The following is a 24,758-nucleotide window of genomic DNA, read 5'->3' on the forward strand; positions in this document are numbered from 1 at the left end:
AGAAATACAGACAATTATAAGAACATACTATGAGCAACTCTACGCCAACAAATTTGACAATCTGGAATAAATGGATGCATTCCTAGAGACATATAAATTACCACAACTGAACCAGGAAGAAATAGAAAGCCTCAACAGACCCATAACCAGCAAGGAGATTGAAACAGTCATCAAAAATCTCCAAACAGACAAAAGCCCAGGGCCAGACGGCTTCCTGGGGGAATTCTACCAAACATTTAAAGAAAACTAATTCCTATCCTCCTGAAACTGTTCCAAAAAATAGAAATGGAAGGAAAACTTCCAAACTCATTTTATGAGGCCAGCATCACCTTGATCTCAAAACCAGACAAGGATCCCATCAAAAAAGAGAACTACAGACCAATATCTTTGATGAACACAGATGCGAAAATTCTCACCAAAATACTAGCCAATAGGATTCAACAGTACATTAAAAGGATTATTCACCACGACCAAGTGGGATTTATTCCAGGGCTGCAAGCTTGGTTCAACATCTGCAAATCAATGTGATGTATACAACACATTAATAAAAGAAAGAACAAGAACCATATGATACTTTCCATAGATGCTGAAAAAGCATTTGACAAAGTACAGCATCCCTTCCTGATCAAAACTCTTTAAAGTGTAGGGATAGACGGCACATACCTCAATATTATCAAAGCCATCTATGAAAAACCCACCGCAAATATTCCCAATGGAGAAAAACTGAAAGCTTTTCTGCTAAGGTCAGGAACACGGCAGGGATGTCCGTTATCACCACTGCTATTCAACACAATACTAGAAGTCCTAGCCCCAGCAATCAGACAACAAAAGGAAATTAAAGGCATCCAAATCGGCAAAGAAGAAGTCAAACTATCACTCTTTGCAGATGATATGATACTATATGTGGAAAACCCAAAAGACTCCACTCCAAAACTGCTAGAACTTGTAGAGGAATTCAGTAAAGTGTCAGGATATAAAATCAATGCACAGAAATCAGTTGCATTTCTCTACACCAACAACAAGACAGAAGAAAGAGAAATTAAGGAGTCAATCCCATTTACAATTGCACCCAAAACTATAAGATACCTAGGAATAAACCTAACCAAAGAGGCTAAGAATCTATACTCAGAAAACTGTAAAGTACTCATGAAAGAAATTAAGGAAGACACAAAGAAATGGAAAAATGTTCCATGCTCCTGGATTGGAAGAATAAATATTGTGAAAATGTCTATGCTACCTAAAGCAATCTACACATTTAATGCAATTCCTATAAAAATACCATCCATTTTTTTCAAAGAAATGGAACAAATAATCCTAAAATTTATATGGAACCAGAAAAGACCTCGAATAGCCAAAGGAATATTGAAAAAGAAAGCCAAGGTTGGTAGCATCACAATTCCGGACTTCAAGCTCTATTACAAAGCTGTCATCATCAAGACAGCATGGTACTGGCACAAAAACAGACACATAGATCAATGGAACAGAACAGAGAGCCCAGAAATAGACCCTCAACTCTATGGTCAACTAATCTTCGACAAAGCAGGAGAGAATGTCCAATGGAAAAAAGACAGCCTCTTCAACAAATGGTGTTGGGAAAACTGGACAGCCACATGCAGAAAAATGAAATTGGATCATTTCCTTACACCACACACGAAAATAGACTCAAAATGGATGAAGGACCTCAATGTGAGAAAGGAATCCATCAAAATCCTTGAGAACACAGGCAGCAACCTCTTCGACCTCAGCCACAGCAACATCTTCCCAGGAACATCGCCAAAGGCAAGGGAAGCAAGGGCAAAAATGAACTATTGGGATTTTATCAAGATCAAAAGCTTTTGCACAGCAAAGGAAACAGTTAATAAAACCAAAAGACAACTGACAGAATGGGAGAAGATATTTGCAAACGACATATCAGATAAAGGGCTAGTGTCCAAAATCTATAAACAACTTAGCAAACTCAACACCCAAAGAACAAAGAATCCAATCAAGAAATGGGCAGAAGAGGGGCGCCTGTGTGGCTCAGTGGGTTAAAGCCTCTGCCTTCAGCTCAGGTCATGATCTCAGGGTCCTGGGATCGAGCCCCGCATCAGGCTCTCTGCTCAGCAAGGAGCCCGCCTCCCCGTCTCTCTCTCTGCCTGCCTCTCTGCCTACTTGGGATCTCTGTCTGTCAAATAAATAAATAAATCTTTAAAAAAAAAAAAAAGAAATGGGCAGAAGATATGAACAGACATTTCTGCAAAGACATCCAGATGGCCAACAGACACATGAAAAAGTGCTCCATATCACTCGGCATCAGGGAAATACACAAAACCACAATGAGATATCACCTCACACCAGTCAGAATGGCTAAAATTAACATGTCAGGAAATGACAGATGCTGGCGAGGATGCAGAGAAAAGGGAACCCTCCTACACTGTTGGTGGGAATGTAAGCTGGTACAACCACTCTGGAAAACAGCATGGAGGTTCCTCAAAATGTTGAAAATAGAACTACCCTATGACCCAGCAATTGCACTACTGGGTATTTACCCCAAAGATACAAACGTAGTGATCCGAAGGGGCACATGCACCCGAATGTTTATAGCAGCAATGTCCACAATAGCCAAACTATGGAAAGAACCTAGATGTCCATCAACAGATGAATGGATAAAGAAGATGTGGTATATATACACAATGGAATACTATGCAGCCATCAAAAGAAATGAAATCTTGCCATTTGCAATGACGTGGATGGAACTAGAGGGTATCATGCTTAGTGAAATAAGTCAATCAGAGAAAGACAACTATATCATATGATCTCCCTGATATGAGGAAGTGGAGATGCAACATGGGGGGTTAAGGGGAAGGTTAAGGAAGAGTAAATGAAACAAGATGGGATTGGGAGGGAGACAAACCATAAGTGACTCTTAATCTCACAAAACAAACTCAGGGTTGCTGGGGGGAGGGGGGTTGACAGTAGGGGGTGGGGTTATGGACATTGGGGAGGGTATGTGCTATGGTGAGTGCTGTGAAGTGTGTAAACCTGGCGATTCACAGACCTGTACCCCTGGGGATAAAAATATACTATACATTTATAAAAAATAAAAATTTTTTAAAAAAAAGTTCAGAAAATAGGAAGGAGTATTTAGATTTTAAAAAATGGAATAGCAAAAATAAAGAGGTGGACGGGGCGCCTGGGCTCAGTGGGTTAAAGCCTCTGCCTTCGGCTCGGGTCATAATCCCAGGGTCCTGCGATTGAGCCCCGCCATCGGGCTCTCTCTGCTCTGTGGGGAGCCTGCTTCCTCCCCTCTCTTTGCCTGCATCTCTGCCTACTTGTGGTCTCTCTCTGTCAAATAAATAAATAAAATCTTTAAAAAATTAAAATAAAAAATAAAAAAATAATAAAGATGTGGCCTGGAAACAAAGTCAAGGAAATCTTCTAAAAACTAGAAAGAGATGGAAAATAGAAAAAATTAAGAAAAACGGAGGTTTACAAAAGCCCACTTGCCAACTAACACACACACAAAACACAAGTACAAAGAAAAGTAACAGAAGAGAGAAAGTTACCACAGAAATAGAGAAGTAATTTCCCAAAAGTGAGTTTCTAGATAGAATTTTAAAAAAACACGCCATGGACTTCACTGTGAAATTTCAGAACACTGGGGAGAAAAGATTCAAAAAGCTTCCTGAGAAAAAAATCAGGTCACAAGCAGTGGGAGTCAGAGCTAAACTCCACAACTGGCTGGCTGTTGATATAGGAAAAGTGATTTACCCTCTCTTCACAGGTTGAAAGTTACAGGTAATTAGCAGAGCCTACCTTATAAAATTATCATGGGACTTCTTGCATATAAAGCATCTAACACATAGTACCCTGTGACCTACTGTTATAAGCTACAAAGGAAAATTTTGCTGTAATGAGCAATCCCTATTACAGCATCTCAGTATAAAGATGTCTCCTCCACCTCTTCGTACTGCAAAATCCTTCTGATTAGAAGTGCTTTCTATAAAAATTGTGAGCCTGAAATACCCTTGGCTCTCTTCTTTTTCTCAATAGTTGGTTTGTCAAAGCTATCTTCTCTTCCCAAATATAAGCAGGATCGAGAGAACCACAGGAAAGAAGAACCTATCTGTTCACTCATCTCATTATTCTCAAGTCCCTACTAAAAGAAAGAAAAGGCTGAAGGAGGGTGGAGGAGGAAAGAAAGATGAAAAGTATGAAAGTTTCTATACATTAGGGTAATTTTAAAATTTCAAAAACATAATCAAGAGAAAAGCCAACACTTCTCTATCAGCAACATTATAATAATGACCTTCCTATGTAAAAATGAGTGTTCATTTGGACACTTAAACCTGAAGAGGGGTTATGCCACATTTGTAAAATAAAAAAAGAAAAAAATCTTCTTTCTTACCTCTTTATTTTGATGATAATAGGAAAGAACTGGGAATCTTCCCTTGCTCCGGAATTTGGAACTACCAACAATTATTGGTTTGCTTGCTATTCGGGGAACATAAAGTTCTTTGGGATAAGTTTCACAAATCTGTAAAAATCAAATAAAACATATTCATTCTACACACAGTTCAAAAACTATGAGGTTAAAAATCACCTTTAAAAAACTTTAAGACTTATTAAATGCAAGAACAGTACATAACAATATACAGACAATTTACTATACTACTATGACACTCTCCATCTCAGTACTAACATATTCTGAATTTCTCCAAAGGTTGCTAAGTTGAAATAAGTCAGTCAGAGAAAAACAAATACCATATGATTTCACTCATTATATGGAATTTAAGAAACAAAACAAATGAGTAAAGGGGGAAAATAAGAGAGTGTGGCAAACCAACAAACATACTCTTAACCATAAACAACAAACTGGTTACCAGAAGGGAGGTGGATGTGGGATGGGGGAAATAGGTGATGGGGATTAAGGAGTGCACTTGTAACGAGCACTGGGTGTTGTATGTAAGTGCTGAATCACTATACTGTACACCTGAAACTAGTATCACACTGTATGTTAACTAACTGGAATTTAAATAAAAACAAGCAAACAAAAATGTTGCTGAGTTACCTTGTATTCTCTGTTGGCATCAGACAGCTGCCAGTTTGAATTTGGCACTCCCATCCTCTTATATTCCTCAGCAAGATCAATGAGCTCCCAACCTTGTAGTCGTTCCGAATCATTTTGTTTGGGATTGTAAGAGAATGCATAGAGATCTTCATATTTTGCTATTGTATACAAAATACATAAATGTTATGATGTAACTTCTAGGACTTAAAACTCTATAAATAACAGTAATTTTTCTTTTTTTAAAAAATTTTTTTCTTTAAAATTTTCAAAGAGATAACTAATACCTAAACATATCTGGACTCAATTTATTTTCTCTGTCCTTTAATTCAAAGGATCATATCTAAAGACATACACATTAAACTGAGATTCAATTTATAAAATCAGCAAAAGCTAATAAACAATAATTTTATATTAAATACTCTAATGTAATATTTCTTTTTCCTAAAAGTATAATTTTAATGACACAGACGCAGGTACTTTTCACCCACCACACTTCCCAAATGAGATATAAAATGGAAATACGAAATGCTGAGATAAAAAACTAGAGGTGGCCTATAGAACATGAACTTGCATATACATTCCTATAGGACAGTGGCAATGGTTGCACAAAGCTCCAGAGAGCACTTACTCCTGAATAATATTAAGCCTCTAAAGTGACAGAACCATCTTTACTATAAGATCTGGCTTAACTTGGGACAACGGGTAAATGCTACAGGCTTTATGTATTAGGAGAGAAGGGTGAGCTTATCCCTGCTCCTAGACACACCCTTATCTCCTAGACCACTGCAGTCCAGGTGTTCAACAACAAAGTAACATTCAGTAACCAGTGTGCTTTGTTTCCTAGAGAGATCTACATAATTCAAGTCATGTTGTGGGAAGGAAGCCTCCAGATCCCAAAGGCATAGTGACAGGATTCCTTTCTCTGGCCTACACTCTTCTCATTCCTCCTACTATCTACCTCCTGAAGTAGGATTCACCCTCTCTTTTCCCTCTGGTCATCTCTCTTATGCTCCACTCTGATCAATTAAATTCATTGGTCCCAGGGCTACCAGAGGAGCTTGACCTTCCTTAACTTTTCATTTAACAATCAATTCCCAAGTTATTCCCCGTGATTATGGATACCCACTTGGGGGCGGGTGGGGGAAGCTGCACTGTTGGCCACCGACAAACTTTAAAAACATTACTATAAATCAATAGTTTTTAAAATCTGTATTCTAGGGGCACCTGGTGGCTCAGTGGGTTAAAGCCTCTGCCTTCGGCTCAGGTCATAATCCCAGGGTCCTGGGATTGAGCCCCCATCAGGCTCTCTGCTCAGCAGGGAGCCTGCTTCCACCCCTCTCTCTTCTACCTGCCTCTCTACCCACTTGTGATTTCTGTCAAATAAATAAATAAAATCTTAAAAAAAAAAAAAACTGTACTCTAAATGATTTGCTTAAGTTTTTTCCTTACTCTTACCCCTTCTTTGGAAATCATTCTAAAAATTTAGAGCAGAAGCATCTAATCATTTCCAAGCCAAATTTTTTGGAATAGAGTACACAAGAACTTAAGGGTAACTTCAATTATAAAGTAACAATGGCATATTACGTATCATAGATAATCCATCTCAAAATTAAGCTTTGGTCTCTAAAAACAGTACCTTGTTTTGATAGTTGTAGCAAAGAATTGTAAATATCATGGCAATCTCTTTCTCTGGGAACAATGAAATGCACAATCCTGAAGTTCTTGCACTGAATCACAAGTGGGCATCCAGAAGTAGTCAAAGCTAGTTTCTCTACTAAGGCAATATGGTGGTGCAATATCTACATGAAAAAAACGTGATCATCATCATAAAAAAGCGCTAAATATCGTATTCTCTTCCAGAGTACATGCATGTTAGAAATGCCCTCTTCAAACAAAGTACTCAAAACTCGTGACTGAATGCCTAAGCCAGAACTATGCTCTCTGACACTTTGTCCATCGTTCCATATACTCAGTACATCATCAAACACTGAGAACTGCATCTCCCACATACCTCTGTAACCTCTCTACTTCTCTCCATGTCCACTGTCACTCCCCTAGCCTCATTGTAAGTAGCCATTGTAAGTAGCTCCCATTGTAAGTAGCCTCCTAAAAGCTCTTTCCATATCTACTCTTGACCCCCTCTAACCCATTTTCTACAGGGCAGGTGAGTGACCGTTAAAAAGCAATTTAAAAAAAATAAATAAAGGGCAATCTAGTCATGTCATTTACTAGACTCTGGCTCTAGACTCATTTCAAGTCCTTCCCCACATCAAGTTTGAGTGACAGCGTCCTCTCTTTGGCTCCTCAAATGCACCAACCTTCTTTACATACACTGAGTTGCTCCTACTAACTGGGAAATTATAGATCTACTTCTTCGTCTAGGAACTTCTAGTATTATTTCTGGCCTTTGTTTAAACCTCATCATCAAGAACAACAGCCTGACGACCCCCATTGCCTTTCCCAAGTAAGTGAGATCCCTTCCATTTTCTTATGCCTATACTTTTCCTTCACAGCACTTAGAACATGAGTAATTCTTTGTATAGTGAATGTCTATTTCTCTAGCCAGATGCTGGGAACTTCATAAGGAGCAACACTATGACTAAGCTGAGCATCGTTCTATCCCCAGCACTTACCACGGTATCTGCAGCATTATAACCACCCTATTCAAAAAAAGTTTCAAATATTATGCCTTATAAATCCAAACTTAAAATTTGACCAAATGAGCACTACAAGTGTCTCTGCTTATACCTCTATCACAATGTTTATTGAATGAATAGAAAGTCCTACTATAAACTCAATACTTTTAAATATGATTAAAATTTAAATATGATTATCATTCATACCAGTTCTAATATTGTTTGCTACTAAAAATAAAAAGTTTTCTTTTTCTCAATCCCATTCCTATGAATTTAAAATATTTATAAGAAGTTTTTCTAGAAAGTCAAAGATCTTAGAGTCATAGTGAGTGAGTGATAAAACTCAATCATGGCAAGAAATCAATGCAGCCCAAATTAATCTAAAACTTTAATGTAAGTACAGTAAAAAAATCCCAGACTGCTTTTTCCTTTTTCTGTGGCAGAGTAAGAGATGGATGATTATTTATACCATACAGATATATTATATGATTATAATATTAAATGCTGAAATCAATATTAATTATTTGTATTTTCTAAAGTTCTCGTGCAAGATTAAGTGCATAAAATAATGAAGAAAAGCTTAAAAAAGATTAATAAGAACTTGTTCTACAGACATAAAAAGTATATATAACACAGATATTTAGTACTTGCTACAAATAACCCAACCTATAGCTAAGATTTAGCACTAACATTTATATTAGCAGGCCTGTGCCAAGTTATTCAAAATGATCTGAATAACAGTAACATCAAAATGGAGAATAAGAGACAATAAGCTACTACATCACTATTATGCTTCTAATTAAAACCCAATATTATTTGCAAGAAGAAAATGTTGGAGAGACCTGGCTCTACCACTAACTAGTTATGTGATCTTGAAAAAATAATAATCTGTAAAATAAGAAAAAAGATAAAGTTAGTAAGCCTCCTTCTAGATCTAAAATGTTCATTTTTATGGACCAAATGTACTAAACAGATTTTATTCAGGAGAGACATATGGGAATATACTGATAAAAAGGCATTTTAAAGACAATAATCAGAGAGAATAATACAGACTTTTTTCCCTGCCCCCAAACTATGTTCCCGACATCTGCAAGAAAAGGTCCGTGGGGGAACTTCCCTGTCTATCTCTAGGAGATGGAAAACATACTGAGAAGATACTGAGGCAGATGGACAAATGAAGGGTAGACAGAGTGAATGAGAATGAATGATCTGACAGGCCCTGCTTGGTGAAACCCTTGACAGTTCCTGGGCCAGCACCGGACAGGGAAGAGCTCCAGTGCCTTGAGGGAATACAACATCTCTGAAATCAACATCTCAGGTAAGTATCTTGACTTATTTAATGCAATCACATATAAACTGGATGGCCTTCCTGGGGAAATCAAGAGAGCAGAATAAAAGAGAGATTGTATTAAAAAGCTAGAGTCAAGAAAGCGGTATGCTCCTATAAGTGGAATCAATATATCAAAAGAACAGAACAGAGTTCAAAAGCAAACCCTTACTTTATTTATAAGAATTGATACTACACATTAATGTACTGAAACTGTCGATAAATGGCATCAGTACCCATATAATAATAAAAAGAATAAAAATAAAAATGAATCCCTACGTTATATCATCAAAGAAAATATTTTCCATATTATTAACAACTTATACTTGAAATACAAAATGTACTTTTAGAAAAAAACACTGTATGACAGTTAGAATCCTTAGTCAGAAAACAGCATAAACCATAAAAGAAGAAATGAAAAATCTAATACACTAAAATTTTAAACTTTAATTCAAAGACATGTATGCATACAAGACAAGCCACACACTGGGAGAAATTATCTACAAAACACATACCAGACAAAACATTAAAAACCAGACTCCTATAAAGCCAATAAAAGGACAAACAGCCCAAGAGAAAAAGAAAAGGAAATCTAAAGGCCACAATATCTGAAAGGACAACTTTCCTTGTAATCAGCAATTTAAAATCACAATTGCACATCCACCAGAGAGGCAAACATTTTAAAGCTAACAATATCAATGTTGCTGACGATGGCGGACAATATATCACACTCTACTGAGAATATTTTTTTTTTTTAAAGATTTTATTTATTTATTTGACAGAGAGAGATCACAAGTAGACGGAGAGGCAGGCAGAGAGAGAGAGAGAGGGAAGCAGGCTTCTTGCTGAGCAGAGAGCCCAATGTGGGACTCGATCCCAGGACCCTGGGATCATGACCTGAGCCGAAGGCAGCGGCTTAACCCACTGAGCCACCCAGGCGCCCCATCTACTGAGAATATTTTGAGACAACTACTTTGGAGCGGGGCCACATTTAGTGAAGGAGAATACATACTTATCTAAGCACCAGTAATTTTACTCCCAGGCAAATACAGGAAGAAATATACACAAAATATCCATTACTATATTATTTGATCTATAATCGATTAAAAAACACCATAATTGCAATTTAGTATAAAGATACCATGGATCAGGTGCACTTTCATTCTCTCTCTCAAATAAATAAATAAAATCTTTTTAAAAAATACCATGGACTATGCCATTTAAACTATTAAATATTAAACATATACATCTATTACTTACATTTTTAAAAATTGAAAGGAACAAGCAGGTATTTTATAATTATTAATGCAGATAAAGAGTCTTGCTATATCCTATAAAAGAGCTCCATATTCTCCCATCCAAGTACTAACCAGGCCCAACCCTGCTTAGCTTCCAAGATCAGATGAGATCGGGCGCATTCAGGGTGGTATGGCCGTAGACAAGAGCTCCATATTCTACATGGTATCCTTGTTTTATTAGGAGGGAGAGTAGATGTGATCATGTGACTATGAAAAATTTTTTCGTTAAATTTTTTATACTGATCAAAATGAAATACAGCAATAGGCTAAGTCCATTACTCTAAGTATGGTAGGCAGTACAGCAGATGCCCTTCTTACCCAGGTTTCTTTCTGATGAGAGTCTATAAATAATAGATGTGTGGCCGTAAGATAGAGTGTTCCTGTTAGCGACTTGTTGCTGGTACTGAATCGGTCAAGTAATTTCACTTGCTCAACCTAGAAAAAAGGAAAAAAGAAAAAAAAAGTTATTTGTCATTTCAAAAATAATACAAATTCTTTGTTATCTCATGATTTAAATGCACCATTTTCAAATTTTTTCCCCTTTCTATTAAAAAACATGAGGTTATTTAATGTTGAACATTAAATTTCACATATCTTGGGGAACATGTAAACCACAAATAACAGGTACAATTTAGAGTTAGAAATACAACCCATAAAGGAACTCTGTAAACAAAACAAAACAAAACACAAATACTAAGGGGAACAGGAAGGAGGCACATGAAAAACAACAGTTTTCGTATCCAAGAGCCCATACATTTTTTAATTTAAATATTATTTAACATACAGTGAATATTGGTTTCTGGAGTAGAGTTCAGTGATTGATCACTTACATACAATACCCAATGCTCATACCCAGTGCTCATCACAAGTGCCCTCTTACATATCCACCACCTATCTAGCCCATCCCCCACCATCTCCCCGTATCAACCCTGAATTTATTCTCTACCATTAAGAGTCTCTTATGGTTTATTTCCCTCTCTTCTATGTTTCCTTTCCTCCTTCCCATATGTTCATCTGTTTTCTTTCTTAAATTCCACATGAGTCAGATCATAAGTTATTTGTTTCTCTGACATTATTTTACTTAGCATAATATCCTCTAGCTCCATCCACATCATTGCAATTGGCAAGAGTTCATAATTTTTGACAGCTGAGTAATATTCCATTGTATATATATACATTTTCTTTATCTACTCATCAGTTGATGGACATTTGGGCTCTCTCCATAGTTTGGCTATTGTTAATAATGCTGCTATAAACACTGAGGTGCATATGCCCCTTTGGGTCTGTATTTTTATATCTTTTGGATAAATAGCTAGTAGTGCAATTGCTGGATCATAGGACAGTTCTATTTTTAACTTCTTGAGAAACCTCCATACTGTTCTGCTCAGTGGCTGCACCATTTTACATTCCTACCAGTTTACACACACCAGTTTACATTCCTACCAGCAGTGCAAGAGGGTTTCCCTTTCTCCACAACCTCACCAACACCTGTTGTTTCCTGTGTTATTAATTTTAGCCTTCTGACAGATTCAAGAGTCCATATATTTAAGTTAGCAAATCAAGTAATATATCCAGCATCATGGAGGTAAACTATCAGAAAAATTAAATCAAGAAACACTTAAATGGTTGTAAAGTCCAACTTAATTTCTATATTCTCCTCACCACTCCACCCAAGACAATGTTTCGTGGTCAGCTCTGTGCTTTTACTCATACTCATACTCATTCTCCCTTCTTAAGACAGTCTCTTCTGCTTAGCCAAGTGCTAAGCATTCTTTGGGGTTCAATGATGCCCTTTCTCCTAACTGGAATCCTCAGAAAATTAACTGACTTACTTAATGTCTCAGCTTTGCAGTTAGTTCCTCCTGGCTCCGAATTCCATTACAGATTATATCGTGTGCTGGCTCTATGTCTTCTAGCAGCTGAGACGGTGAGGTACATAGTACTTCTTCTTTAATAGTACACACACACTCTCTCTCTCTCTCTCTCTCTCACACACACACACACACACACACACACACAGCTGCCACTGGAGAGTGGGGTTAGAGTTGGCCAGGACTGTGTAAGGGACAACTGTTTTGAAAACACAATTATTTATTGCTGTCCATTCTCTTCAGGAGGGGAAAAAAGAGTAAAACGACCAACATAAAATTTTTAATTCACAGCTATAACATCAGGTTGTAGATAGTTCTTTAACTTGTATGTCTTCAAAACCAGATTACTAACAATTATCTCATTAATTCTGTACTTGCCCCCACATATATTTTCTTTTTCCTTACTAAAATAGAAGTAAAATGTCCCTCATTATGAAATTATGATTTCCAAAATAATAACTACATGTAAAAAGCTAATTAACTCCCCCAAAGAAATTTAATTCCAGAGCTTTTTTTTAAATTTAAAATAATAGCTGTTCAAGTAAGTTAAAATTTATTTATTATTATTATTTTTAAAGATTTTATTTATTTGACAGAGATCACAAGTAGGCAGAGAAAGAGGAGGAAGCAGGCTCACCGCCAAGCAGAGAGCCCGATGCAGGGCTCGATCCCAGGATCCTGGGATCGTGATCTGAGCCGAAGCCAGAGGCTTTAACCCACTGAGCCACCCAGACACCCAGTAGTTAAAATTTAAATGTAAAATTAAAATGCCTAGGGGCGCCTGGGCGGCTCAGTGGGTTAAGTCTCTGCCTTCGGCTCAGGTCACGATCTCAGGGTCCTGGGCTCGAGCCCGCATCGGGCCCTCTGCTTGGTGGGGAGCCTGCTTCCCCTTCTCTCTCTGCCTGCCTCTTTGCCTACTTGTGAGCTCTCTGTCAAACAAATATATAAATCTTTAAAAAAAGTTAAAATGCCTATTTTTGATACAAAATTTTATTTGTATGGGGTGAACATGAATTTGAGTTTTAATACTTTCTTCTGGAAACTTAGAGAGATATGACCTAGTTTATGTAGCTCAGGTCTGACAGTTGATCTGACACATAAAAATTGTCAGATCAGGGTGCCTGGCTGGCTCAGTGGATTGGACCTCTGCCTTCGGATCAGGTCATGGTCTCCAGGTCCTGGGATCAAGCCCCGTATCGGGCTCTGTGATCAGAGGAGAGCCTGTTTCCCTCCTGTCTCTCTGCCTGCCTCTCTGCCTACTTGTGATCTCTCTCAAATAAATAAATAAAAATCTTTAAAAAGGTATTTAAAAATTGTCAAATCATTATACACATTGTCCTTTAAGCTAATAGGAAAACCTCCTTCATAAAAACTTCATAATACAACTCACTTTGCAAAAAAAACCTTAAATTTAAACCCTTTTAAAACAATGGAATTGGGGAACCTGGGTGGCTCAGTGGGTTAGGGCCTCTGCCTTTGGCTCGGGTCATGATCTCAGGGTCCAGGGATCGGGGATCCAGCCCTGCATCGGGTTCTCTGCTCAGCAGGGAGCCTGCTTCCCACCCCACCCCTGCCCCTCTGCCTACTTGTGATCTCTGTCAAATACATAAATAAAATCTTAAAAAAAAAAGAAAACAATGGGATCAACTACTGTTGACTCCCCTGCAATTGCACTAGACTTGAAACTAACCAACAGCAATACCATAATATAAATCTCATCTGCCTTATCTCTGAAGCAATTAAAGCAAAGTGTTAATGGTTCCAAAGAAGAGAGAATTAATGAATATATATGGAAATAAAGGTTACTATAAAGTATCAACACTACTCAAACAATTTGTGCCAACATCATTTTGTAGCACTTCACAAACTACTCAAAAGTGATAATAAAAGGGATATTGGCAAGTAGTTTAAAAGGAGCGGTAGTTGATATTTACCACTTATTTAACTGAACAGTAAGTTTGCTTTTTTTTTTTTTTTCAGGGTAACAGAATTCATTGTTTTTGCACCACACCCAGTGCTCCATGCAATATGTGCCCTCCTTAACACCCACCAGCTGGCTCCCTCAACCTCCCACCCCCCGCCCCTTCAAAACCCTCAGATTGTTTTTCAGAGTCCATAGTCTCTCATGGTTCACCTCCCCTTCCGATTTCCCTCAACTCCCTTCTCCTCTCCATCTCCCTATGTCCTCCATGTTATTTGTTATGCTCCACAAATAAGTGAAACCATATGATAATTGACTCTCTCTGCTTGACTTATTTCACTCAGCATAATCTCTTCCAGTCCCATCCATGTTGCTACAAAAGTTGGGTATTCATCCTTTCTGATGGAGGCATCAACGTGTGTTGGAGAGGATGTGGAGAAAGGGGAACCCTCTTACACTGTTGGTGGGAATGCAAGTTGGTGCAGCCACTTTGGAGAACAGTGTGGAGATTCCTTAAGAAATTAAAAATAGAGCTTCCCTATGACCCTGCAATTTCACTACTGGGTATTTACGACAAAGATACAGAAGTAGTGAAAAGAAGGGCCATCTGTACCCCAATGTTTATAGCAGCAATGGCCACGGTCGCCAAACTGTGGAAAGAACCAAGATGCCCTTCAACGGACAAATGGATAAGGAAGATGTGGTCCATATACACTATGGAGTATTATGCCTCCATCAGAAAGTTTGCTTTTTATGAAGTCCATACGAAGTTTTTTAATCTGTGGATTTTCAAATACCGTAAACATTTCTTGTTAGGCTTCAATCATAAGCCATAAATAACTTCTTGGCAACACACAAATTCTCTACACACAATTGTCTACATGCAAAACAACCACACCACTTTCATTTGGATTTTAACCCTCTTCTGTCCATCCCCTATTCATTACTGTTCTTCTTCAGGGGCTCTATTCTCTATAGGCATCTTATCCACTGTCATTATTTTAACCTATACGTTAATGACTCTCCTAACTAAATGCCCAACTCTGAGCTCTCCTGAGTTCACAATGCCTGCGATACACATAATAACGATAATAATTCCTGACATAGTATTGAGGTCTTATTATATGACCAGTACTAAAAGTGCTTAACATACATTATTTTTTTTAATTTTCACAATTCCTATGTAGTAAGTACTATTAATCTCTATATGGAAACTGAGACTTAGAGAAGTTAGTTAAATGTCCCAACACCACACAGCTAGTAACAGTAGTAAGTGGAGTAGCATAGTAATAACCCTATGTCATAGGTCTGATTCCTGAGGTAGAACACCGTCCCACCATACTACACTATATTGCTCTACTTGGATGTCTTTAAGATCCATGTTAAGCATACAGAAAATGAAACTAATTTTCCCTCACCCCTCACAAGTAGGTTCCTAATCTTGTATTTCTGATTATAGTTAATATAACTCCATCCTCATCCAGTCACCCACATTAGAAATCTGGGAATCATCCTATGACTTCCTCTTCACCACCAATATTCAATTAACCACCAAATCCTATCAAATTTTATAGCCTAAATATTTTTAAAATCTGCACCTTCCACTACTGTTGGCATAGTTCCTACATTATAAAGCATCTGTTCACGTGTCCATCTCTTCCACTAAAGCTGTAACACACCCCAGGATAAGAACTGTCTCTTATTTATGTCTGACTACCTAATGACTGATACAGCACCTGACACAATAAATGTTTGTTGAACTAGAGTGAAAGGCCATGGAAACATTTCCCACAAGGGGAAAATAGAAGGTGCCCACAGCTTACCAGTGGTCTCTTGCTGAAATCACTCAAGTGATTTATTATATAAAGTTCTTCTTTGTAACATTTACTGTCCCTCATTTCTCTCTGCCACCTTTTCCCTACATGGAAGGTGAATAGTAAATATTCAGTAATTTACGAATAAGTGAACAAACTTAAAATAAGTAAAAAAATTACTAAGAGTGTACAGTTATAGTTCAGCTTTTTTGGTTTTTAAATACATGTGTGGACTCTCAGTCTGCTATTCCCACCCCATCACCCAATTATGACAAAGTCACTCTTCCTCTAGAGCTGCATAACACTACATAGTTCTTTCGGGCTTATCAAGATTGGAAATTCAGGTTAAAAATACTCTTCCTAACACTCCATGCCTATTTCTTGATTCTCCCTAATTTCTACATCCAAAATTGTCTGAAATTCCATTTATTGATCTTTAATTCTGATTACCTACATTCAAGTCCCAAAGCCTCGCCGTTCATTTGAACCATCTCTGAAACTCTGCATAAATACAAATCATAAGCCCCACTCAACTTCACTCAGTCATCTCAGGAGATGGAGACCAAAAATTTGCATTTTTCTTAAAGGTTATTTATTATTTATTTATTTGAGAGAGAAGACACGCACACAAAAGGGGGAGTGGCAGAGAGAGAGGCAGAAGCAGACTCCCCTCTGAGCAGGGAGCCCCACAGGGGGCTCGATTCCAGTACCCTGGGATCAGATGTTTAACTAACTGAGCCATCCACGTGCCCCCAAAGATCTGTATTTTTAAGAAGCTCACAAGGTCATTTTTACGCAACTGATATTCCTTCTAACTTTAACTCCAAATTAATCCCTCTTGCTCTTAACTCTCATTAGGTTAGGTTCCTTCTCTATCTTTATGCTCTTTTCCCAATATTTAAGGCCCCAGCTTGTGTAGTCCTCCCACTTTTTAAAAGAGCTTCTTAAAACTATGGTCCCTTAAAATATACAACTGCATTATGGTTGTATGCATACCCCCCCCAAAACACATCTTTGAAGAACATCCACATAAATATACATTTTCAGGAAAGAGAGTTTATTGATTCACTCCACAGAAGTTTACTGGCTATCAACTAAAGGCCAAATTGTCTGGATCTCATTTTCTTTATGTATAAAATAAGGACAACAATCTCTTCCTTGGGGGTTGTAGTAAGGTTGGATAATATATGTAGGTACTTTACTCCAAGTTTGCTTGACAAACAGTAAGCAATAAAGTGCTCAGACGTTTGCAAAAATGACTACTGTAAGTTAGTAAGCTGATGAGGTAAGTTCTGTTTTAAACTAATGTTCAAATTCAAATGGAGAAAGGAAGGAGGAGGCACATAGACTTTAAAAGCAAATTCAATATCCTAATGTGTCATACAGCTGGAAAAAAAAGTTTTCGTAATATAATATTGAAAGCAAAGCTGAACAAAATTTTCTTTTTTTAATTTTTATTTATTAATTTGAGAGACAGAGAGAGCACAGAGAGGCAGAGACAGAGGGAGAAGCAGGCTCCCCACTGAACTGGGAGCCCAATGTGGGGCTCGATCCCAGGACCCTGGGATCATGACCTGAGCTGAAGGCAGATGCTTAACAGGCTGAGCCACCCAGGTGCCCCCAAAATTTTCTTAACTATAACACAGAAAATACAGAATTCTCAGTAGAAGAGAGAGAACATAAAAGGGGATAGGCAATAACATTTGATGAAAAAGAAACACCTGTTAAGGTAGAGCATCTGTGTTGTAGATAAAAGGATAGAGTATTTTAAGCACAGTAGCCCATGACGGTTTTAAAGATCTTTCCAGTGGCAATGTGGAGAAAATGCAGAATACAGAAGAGACTAGAGGTGGGTAACCAGGTAAAAGGCTAATGATGTTATCTAGGGCTGCCTGGGAGAGATATGATAAGCTAAGATAGACGGGATATGATTAAGCTACAATAGACAGGATAAAGAGAAAGCCCATCTTGAGATAATGAAACCAATGTGAGAAGGAAGGAGAAATAGAGGCTTCTTGAAGATGTTAAGCTTGTCAGACTGGTTGCCATTTACTAAGATAAGTTATAAAAAGAAATGAAAATCTGAGAGAAAAGAGACTATAAAGGACTTTAATAAATTGAGGATTATTTATTACCTTAGTAAATGGAAAATTATATTCAAATCAAGAACATATAATAGAAAATTCATTACATGACTGCTTCAATATGGCAATTGCTATATGTATATGACTGATAATAAAATTAATCTGAACATTATTCCAAAACATTTATTTAATACTTTAGGCTTTGGAGAAACTTTAGGTTCTGAGAAAACTTACTGATTGATTATTCTGTTCTTAGCTGCAAATAAGGTAAATATAAAAAACAAAAGAAAGCAGAGCTTTTTCTTGGCTAAAATTATCAGCACAGAAATTTCAAGCCAGAGACGTAGCCAACTTCTAAGCACCAACTGCCTCCTCGTATTTCCCTTTTTCACCAAGGAATTGAAAGTACTTTACAAATGTCGCCACAGATTTTTCCCGATGCTTTCCTGGAAATGTTTTCAGTCAGGTATTCAGGAAGCAATCTCTTCCTGGTCACCAGCACTGAGATGCTATGGAAATAGTGTTTGGCCCCTTTAATTATAGGTATGATCATGGGGAAAAAGAGAATGGGGAAGAAAAACAAGGTTTTGGGAAGAGAAAGAATAAACAAAGAAGAAATAGAGTAGGGAGAAGAGAACTGGAGGGTATAGTCATTATGGTAAGGATGGGGAATGCCAACACATTTCTTTGAGGCCCATTTAGTTGAACTGTTGCCAACTTTGGGCCTGCACTAAAAGGTACTCTAAACAGGAAGTTCAAATTTCAGCTGATTATACAAAGCTGGAAATGAAAAAACATACAGACTACACATACTCAGTATCATATCCGGAATATTCGGACATCAAGTGGCCTCTGGGACAAAAAAGGACCAATGGCCATCTTCAATCAACGTTCTGTAGCCAACAGTTGTACTTTACAACTCCATAAAACAAGGGCTATTGAAGCAAAAAACACACTGTCATGGCTTCTCTGACTTGTAAGCTACCCCTATAGCCAGGCACCCATTTGGGACTCTTAGTATCATTATTCCACACTCTTTCAAAAAGAAAGAACATCAAGTTGCCTTTGTGAAGTGGAAGATAACCCTCAAAAGGGCAGAGATTTTCATCTTTCTTTGCTCACGTATCCCAAGTTCCTGTAACAGCGTCTGGGTGCATAAATCACCAAACAAAACAGATCATAAACCCAAGGGCACTTTTAAGTCCTATCTTATTTTGTTTTTCTGCAACACTGGATACAGGTGACTTTCCATGAATGGCTTCCTGTCTCACTCAGTAAAAGCAAAGATTTCACATTAGCCTTCAAGGCTTACCCCTGTCCCCAACTTTAATTTCCTACTGTGCTCTCTCCTTCACTCACTCTGATCTAGCCACACAAGTCTTCTTGCTAGTGTTTACTAACTAGGCATCTCCAACATAGGGTTCTCCCAGCCTCTCCTCCCCACTCCCTGCCCCTGGGAAGATGGCTTGCTCCCTCATCACTTGCAGTCTGTACTCATGTCACTACCTCCGTAAGGACTTCCCTAACTACCCTGTTTACAACTGTCCTCCCCCACTTCACCCTGGCACTCTCTATAGCATCACTACCATCCACCATATTATATATTTGCCTTACTAACTTTGTTTACTGTTATGTCTCCCCCAGCTAGAAAATAAGTTTTGGAATGGCAGGGACTTTTGTCTGCAAACCACCATTTCCCCATATACAGAACAGTACCAGGCCCTAAGAAAAGGAGAAAGCAGAAGAAGGGGCAGCAAAGAAGGAAATCAGAACAGGGAAGACTTCCCTTCTTGTGGTTCACCTCTTCCCATTATATCCCTAATACTCTTTCTCTAAATCCTCTTCTTCTGCTTGCCCCTTTGGAAGTATTCCTAGGGTTTTAACCTTCAAACCTCTACTAAGTACTCCTTGCATAAACTCATCCATAAAAGAAAACATCAATGATTGCCTAAACAATGACAACTCCCAAATTTATTCTTTTGGACCACACCTTTTCCCTAACCCTATACCCTCAAAATAGGCTATTTACTAGACAAAAATCCTATCACTTAAGTTCCTCTCCTCCATCCCCTACTATCCTTCCAGTCCTACTTATACTGACCTATCTTACTATTCTAATCTATTTATTTAATTACTTTAAAAAGATTTTATTTATTTACTTGAGAGAGGGAGAGGGAGCATGCGCAGGTGCACAAGTGGGGGCAGGGAGGAGGAGAAGCAGACTCCCCACTAAGCAGGTAGCTCCATCTGGGGCTCGACCCCAGGATCCTGGGATTATGACCTGAGCTGAAGGCAGACACTAAACTGAGCCACCCAGGCACCCCTCAAATCTCTTGATTAGACCATTATTCTGTGAGGCAGAGGAGTGTTACCGTTAAGAGAACAGGACTGGTATCACAAAAACCTGGGTTCAAGCTCCCAGCTCCACCTCGTCCTTATTAGAACGAGCTGTTTGAGTCAGGACAAGTTATTTAATTTCTGTGAATTTTAGTTTTCTCACCTATATAATGGGATAATATTAGTGAGTCAAAATAGCACTTCATGTGAGGAAAAGCATTCAGGTGCTGCTCCCTACAATCTACTGGTTCTTATTCTTAGTCATTCTTAGTTTGCATCTCTTTTCCTCTTTGTAACGGATTCCACATATTTGTGTACATAACACCTATGACTGCACATTCTAATGACAAAAACGGGTAGCAAGCTAAGAACAAACTAGGCGTTACTTTTGGACTAATCTAACTTGAGCCCTAATGGGGTCAGATTCCATTCCTTAACAAACTCTAGAGAGCAGTCTTCCATATACAGTTTAGGCAAAGATTCTTCCGTACCGTTCTGTAAAGTTCCATTCACAAACAGCACTTCATTGGACATCAACAGATGATGTCAGCCAAAGCCCTGGAGCCTGGCAGGGAAAGGAGAAAGACTGCATAAAGAAGAACTGTCTCTGCATATTTCCCATTGTTTCTTGGCAAGACTACCTCATTATGGCGAAATTAGAACTCAAAATGATAGGCAGAGCTTGGAAACAGTCTTTCAGAAATACAAATTCAGACTGGACATCTTTAGTGATGCTATACAGTAAGTAAACTAAATGTGACCAAAACAGGATGGTATTATATCTGTTTCTGAACTTTATCACTATAAAGCCATTTAGTCAGTACTCAGCTAAAGTATTTATCTGATAAATCTCTGGTTCATAAGTAGTAATAATTTAAAAAAAAACATAAATACAAAAATGTCAAGAAAAGGGTTTAGAGGGAAAAAAGCTCTTAGAATTATCATTAGGATTCACTTGTGAGTATTAATACATTTTAACAATTAGTTTAAAACTAGAGAAGTAACGAAAAGAAAATGACGACAAACCCTAGTTTAAATCTTAACTCTACCCCCTCATGAGGTAACTGGGCAGATTACTTCAACTCTCCAATCCTATTTCCTTCTCATCTGCAAATGCTGATAATGTACCCAACTGGCAGGGTTATATAAGAAATTAGGACAATTGTGTATAAATTAGCATTACTTGTGAAATTATAAATACTATAAAGTAATATTGCATAGTTGGCGACATTGACATAGAGTTGCTCAAGAAATGATAATTATTACTTTTCAAATACAGCTGTCTTAACATAGAACAAATAAATAGTTACATGGGACTACTCTACGGTCAATTCTTGATCATAGTGACTAAACTGCATAGTTCAAAATAGCTAAGTAAACTTAAAGCAATTCATTTTTAGTTTTGAAATACAATCATTTTTGCAGTAAATTAACCATGTCCAAGTGAAGGTTATGGAAAGTAGTATAATAATGCAATAGGGTACGTTCATAACAATCTTCTAATAATAAGTCATAATTTGTGAAAATATTATAATTCACACAGCAATTATCCTTATGTACAGTGAGATTCATGTCTATCGTGCTCACTGCTCTATAGCCAGTGTCTGTCCTGTGCCTGGCACATAACTGGGACCTCGTTAGTATTAGTTTAAATGCAGCATACCTACAGCCACTTACGATTATTCAAGATTACTGGTGGTCTTATGCTAGAAGAGTAACTCAAAGTAATGAAAGAGCACAACCTGAAAAGTAATTTTAATAGAAAATTATTCATGAATCTTCTGCTCCTTAAAGTCAAAAAAGGACCTCACTAAATGGTCAGGATAGGCCCACTGTGAAAAACTACTATATAATACACATTTGGAACCCTGGAACCAGGACAAGAACCTGATCGGATGCATGATCTAGTCCACTTTTCCATCTCTGTGTTTTCTACTAGTTTGTTATTTACTAAACCACCCTTCTATTTTCAAACTTTAAGAGCCAGCAACTTGAATTATAGTTACTTTACCATTCTTCTCCTAAGGAAAAAAAAAAAAAAGAGAGAGAGAGAGATTCTTCTCTCCCATCCAAGTACCAACCAGGCCCTCCCCTGCTTAGATTCCAAGATCAGACCAGATCAGACGCATTCAGGGTGGTATGGCCATAGACAAGGAAAAAAAAAAAAAAGGATTTTTAGAAAGGGGTTCGTTTTTAGCATCTTCAATTATTATAGTATGTGCAATGTTATAAACAAGCTCCAACAAAAATCCATGACACCTTAAAAAGGTTCATGAAGCATTTTAATGACATAGACCTCAAATTCTCATCGAACGAATGAAGATAATGTATGTCGCTATTTTTTCTAAATGAACTGTAACTTTAGGATGCGTGGCAATTGAGTGATGGCTTTAGCAAAACACGAGGAGTCAGGATTCACAATGGGTCCTCTCCCTGATTTTGCTAGGCTCCAGGCGATCTTAAAATTACATTATTCAGTTCTTCTTGTCCTGATTTATGCTTTCTTCCTCCCAAGGCTGAAGCTGAACCTAATTCTTGGTAACGTAACTTGTTAATATGTTGATGCCATTTCCTTCCGTTTCAATATTTGTAATGGAATTATAATACTTGTTCGTTCCTAAAAATAAATGCCTTTCACACGGAAAAATTAAGCATGGTATTAAAAAGATCAACTGAAAAAGAGTTCCATCAGACACTTAAAAATATGGGGTAACATGTTTTCCTTCTCCGTAACTCCTGTTTAACTGACTATTGACACTAAAGACAATGAAGTTTTGAAGCACAGAGAAGGAGACAGCAGACCGAGACAACAAAGTGAGGTGGAGCAGAGTGCTGATCTCAGCGCCTCCAAAACTTGCATCAAGAATCTGGGACACGGGACAATTCAACGTGAACAAGGAAAACCTTACACAATATCGCAATGCTGAGCTGGGGACCCACCCGTTTCCCGGTCTTTGGGGCAGCGAATGCCTGAGAGCAGCTGAAACTAAAGCAGCCCCAACTGTGCCCAAGAAGTGTAGCGCGACCAATTTCATGGGACTCAACCCCCAGCAGCCCAAATCGTCCACACCCCAACACCAAGGACTGAAAACGGGACTCCCACTCGCATAGGTACAGGTGGCCTCCGCACCTATCCTGGCCCAAACTGCCCCTGCCTCCCAGACTAGGCCCGGGTACGGTCCCGCGGGGCCGGTCCTCAGCCCCGGTTGGGCCAGCCCAGCCACCATCGACCCCCACCTCTGCCAGGTCAGACCATGGCTAGTGGCTAACAGTTCTCCGCGTCGGACTACCTTGGTCGTACGGATGTGCTCCATCCCGAGCAGACGTCCGCCGGCAGCGCGACTCACAAGCGTACCATGGAACGAGAGAGCGGGGCGGACCCAACGACCCAGGCTCAGTAGGAACTACCAGCCGGCCAGCGCCGCGGCCCGTCAGCCCGCCCCCTGGCAGCGTCGACCGCGCAGGCGCACCCGGCGGGCGCCGTCTCCTAGAAACGCTTTCCCAAACCCGAGGCCTGGGGGGGGGGGGGGGGGGGGGGGGGGGGGCAAAGACTGGAGGGGTAGAGTGTCCTCCGAGAGAGAGCGGCGTCTGGTTCTGCCGGGGCTGCCGTGGGTCCTACAGCGCCCCCTGCTTGTGGAGGCTCGGAACCAGCAGCAACTCCCACCCTCCACTCCCCCAAAAGAACCTGTTAAAGGATCATCAGATATATTTACTGTAGCCTTAATTTGAACAATCAAAATTCCCAAAACTAGGGTCTCCGGGGTGGCTCAGTCGTTAAGCGTCTGCCTTCCCCTCAGGTCATGATCCCAAGGTCCTGGTATGGAGCCCCGCATGGGGCTCCCTGCTCAGCAGGAAGCGGGCTTCTCCCTCTCCCTCTCCCCGTTTGCATTCCCTCTCTGGCTGTGCCTCTTTGTTAAATAAATAAATAAAATTATTTTAAAAATTCCCAGTACTACACAATTACTTATGTAAAAGTGTAGTTATGTCCTACACACCAGTTATCCATTAAAAATCATGGAGCAGATCTTAAATATTCAAAGGGCGAAATATATATTATATATTATATATATAATATGCATATATTTTATATATATAGTAGATCCTAACAAATAAAAACTGAACAAACTGAAAAACCATCAACTTTTCCTAGATCTGCAAGAGAACTGAGGTCACAGGGCAAATCGTTATCCCTAAAATTAGATAGAGGGGCAGGCAAACACACAAGTTAAGGGAATAGAAACCCACAAGCAACAACCTTCCTGGGAGATAGTGCCAAGAAGCAACCTTACCGGGCACCAGTGCTTGGCAGCTTCTTTTACCCACTACATAATGTTCAACAATCCAGAAAACCTTACAAGGGATACTGAAGAGCAGAAAACAGTGTGAAGACACAGAGCAAGCATCAAAGCCAGACTTGGAT

The 24,758-nt window shown here is 38.8% G+C and overlaps 1 protein-coding gene across 3 annotated transcripts in view; it reads right to left on the minus strand.

The window, feature by feature from the left end:
* Positions 1 to 23,861, minus strand: part of MTMR6 (myotubularin related protein 6) — a 43,202-nt gene extending 19,341 nt beyond the window's left edge. The window contains exons 1-6 of one of the 3 annotated variants that reach the window (XM_047722936.1): positions 23,629 to 23,861; positions 20,830 to 20,903; positions 10,630 to 10,746; positions 6,687 to 6,849; positions 5,051 to 5,208; positions 4,388 to 4,516 (exon numbers count right to left, since the gene is read on the minus strand). In XM_047722936.1, the coding sequence (XP_047578892.1) occupies positions 4,388 to 4,516; positions 5,051 to 5,208; positions 6,687 to 6,849; positions 10,630 to 10,746; positions 20,830 to 20,847 (585 nt within the window). In that variant the 5' untranslated portion in view covers positions 20,848 to 20,903; positions 23,629 to 23,861. The remainder of the gene's footprint in view (positions 1 to 4,387; positions 4,517 to 5,050; positions 5,209 to 6,686; positions 6,850 to 10,629; positions 10,747 to 20,829; positions 20,904 to 23,628) is intronic. The other 2 variants (XM_047722935.1, XM_047722937.1) reach the window with 2 other exon arrangements.
* Between the last annotated feature and the right edge of the window lie 897 nt (positions 23,862 to 24,758).

The sequence above is a fragment of the Lutra lutra genome, chromosome 3, assembly GCF_902655055.1.
Source record: "Lutra lutra chromosome 3, mLutLut1.2, whole genome shotgun sequence".
Lineage (NCBI taxonomy): Eukaryota > Metazoa > Chordata > Mammalia > Carnivora > Mustelidae > Lutra > Lutra lutra.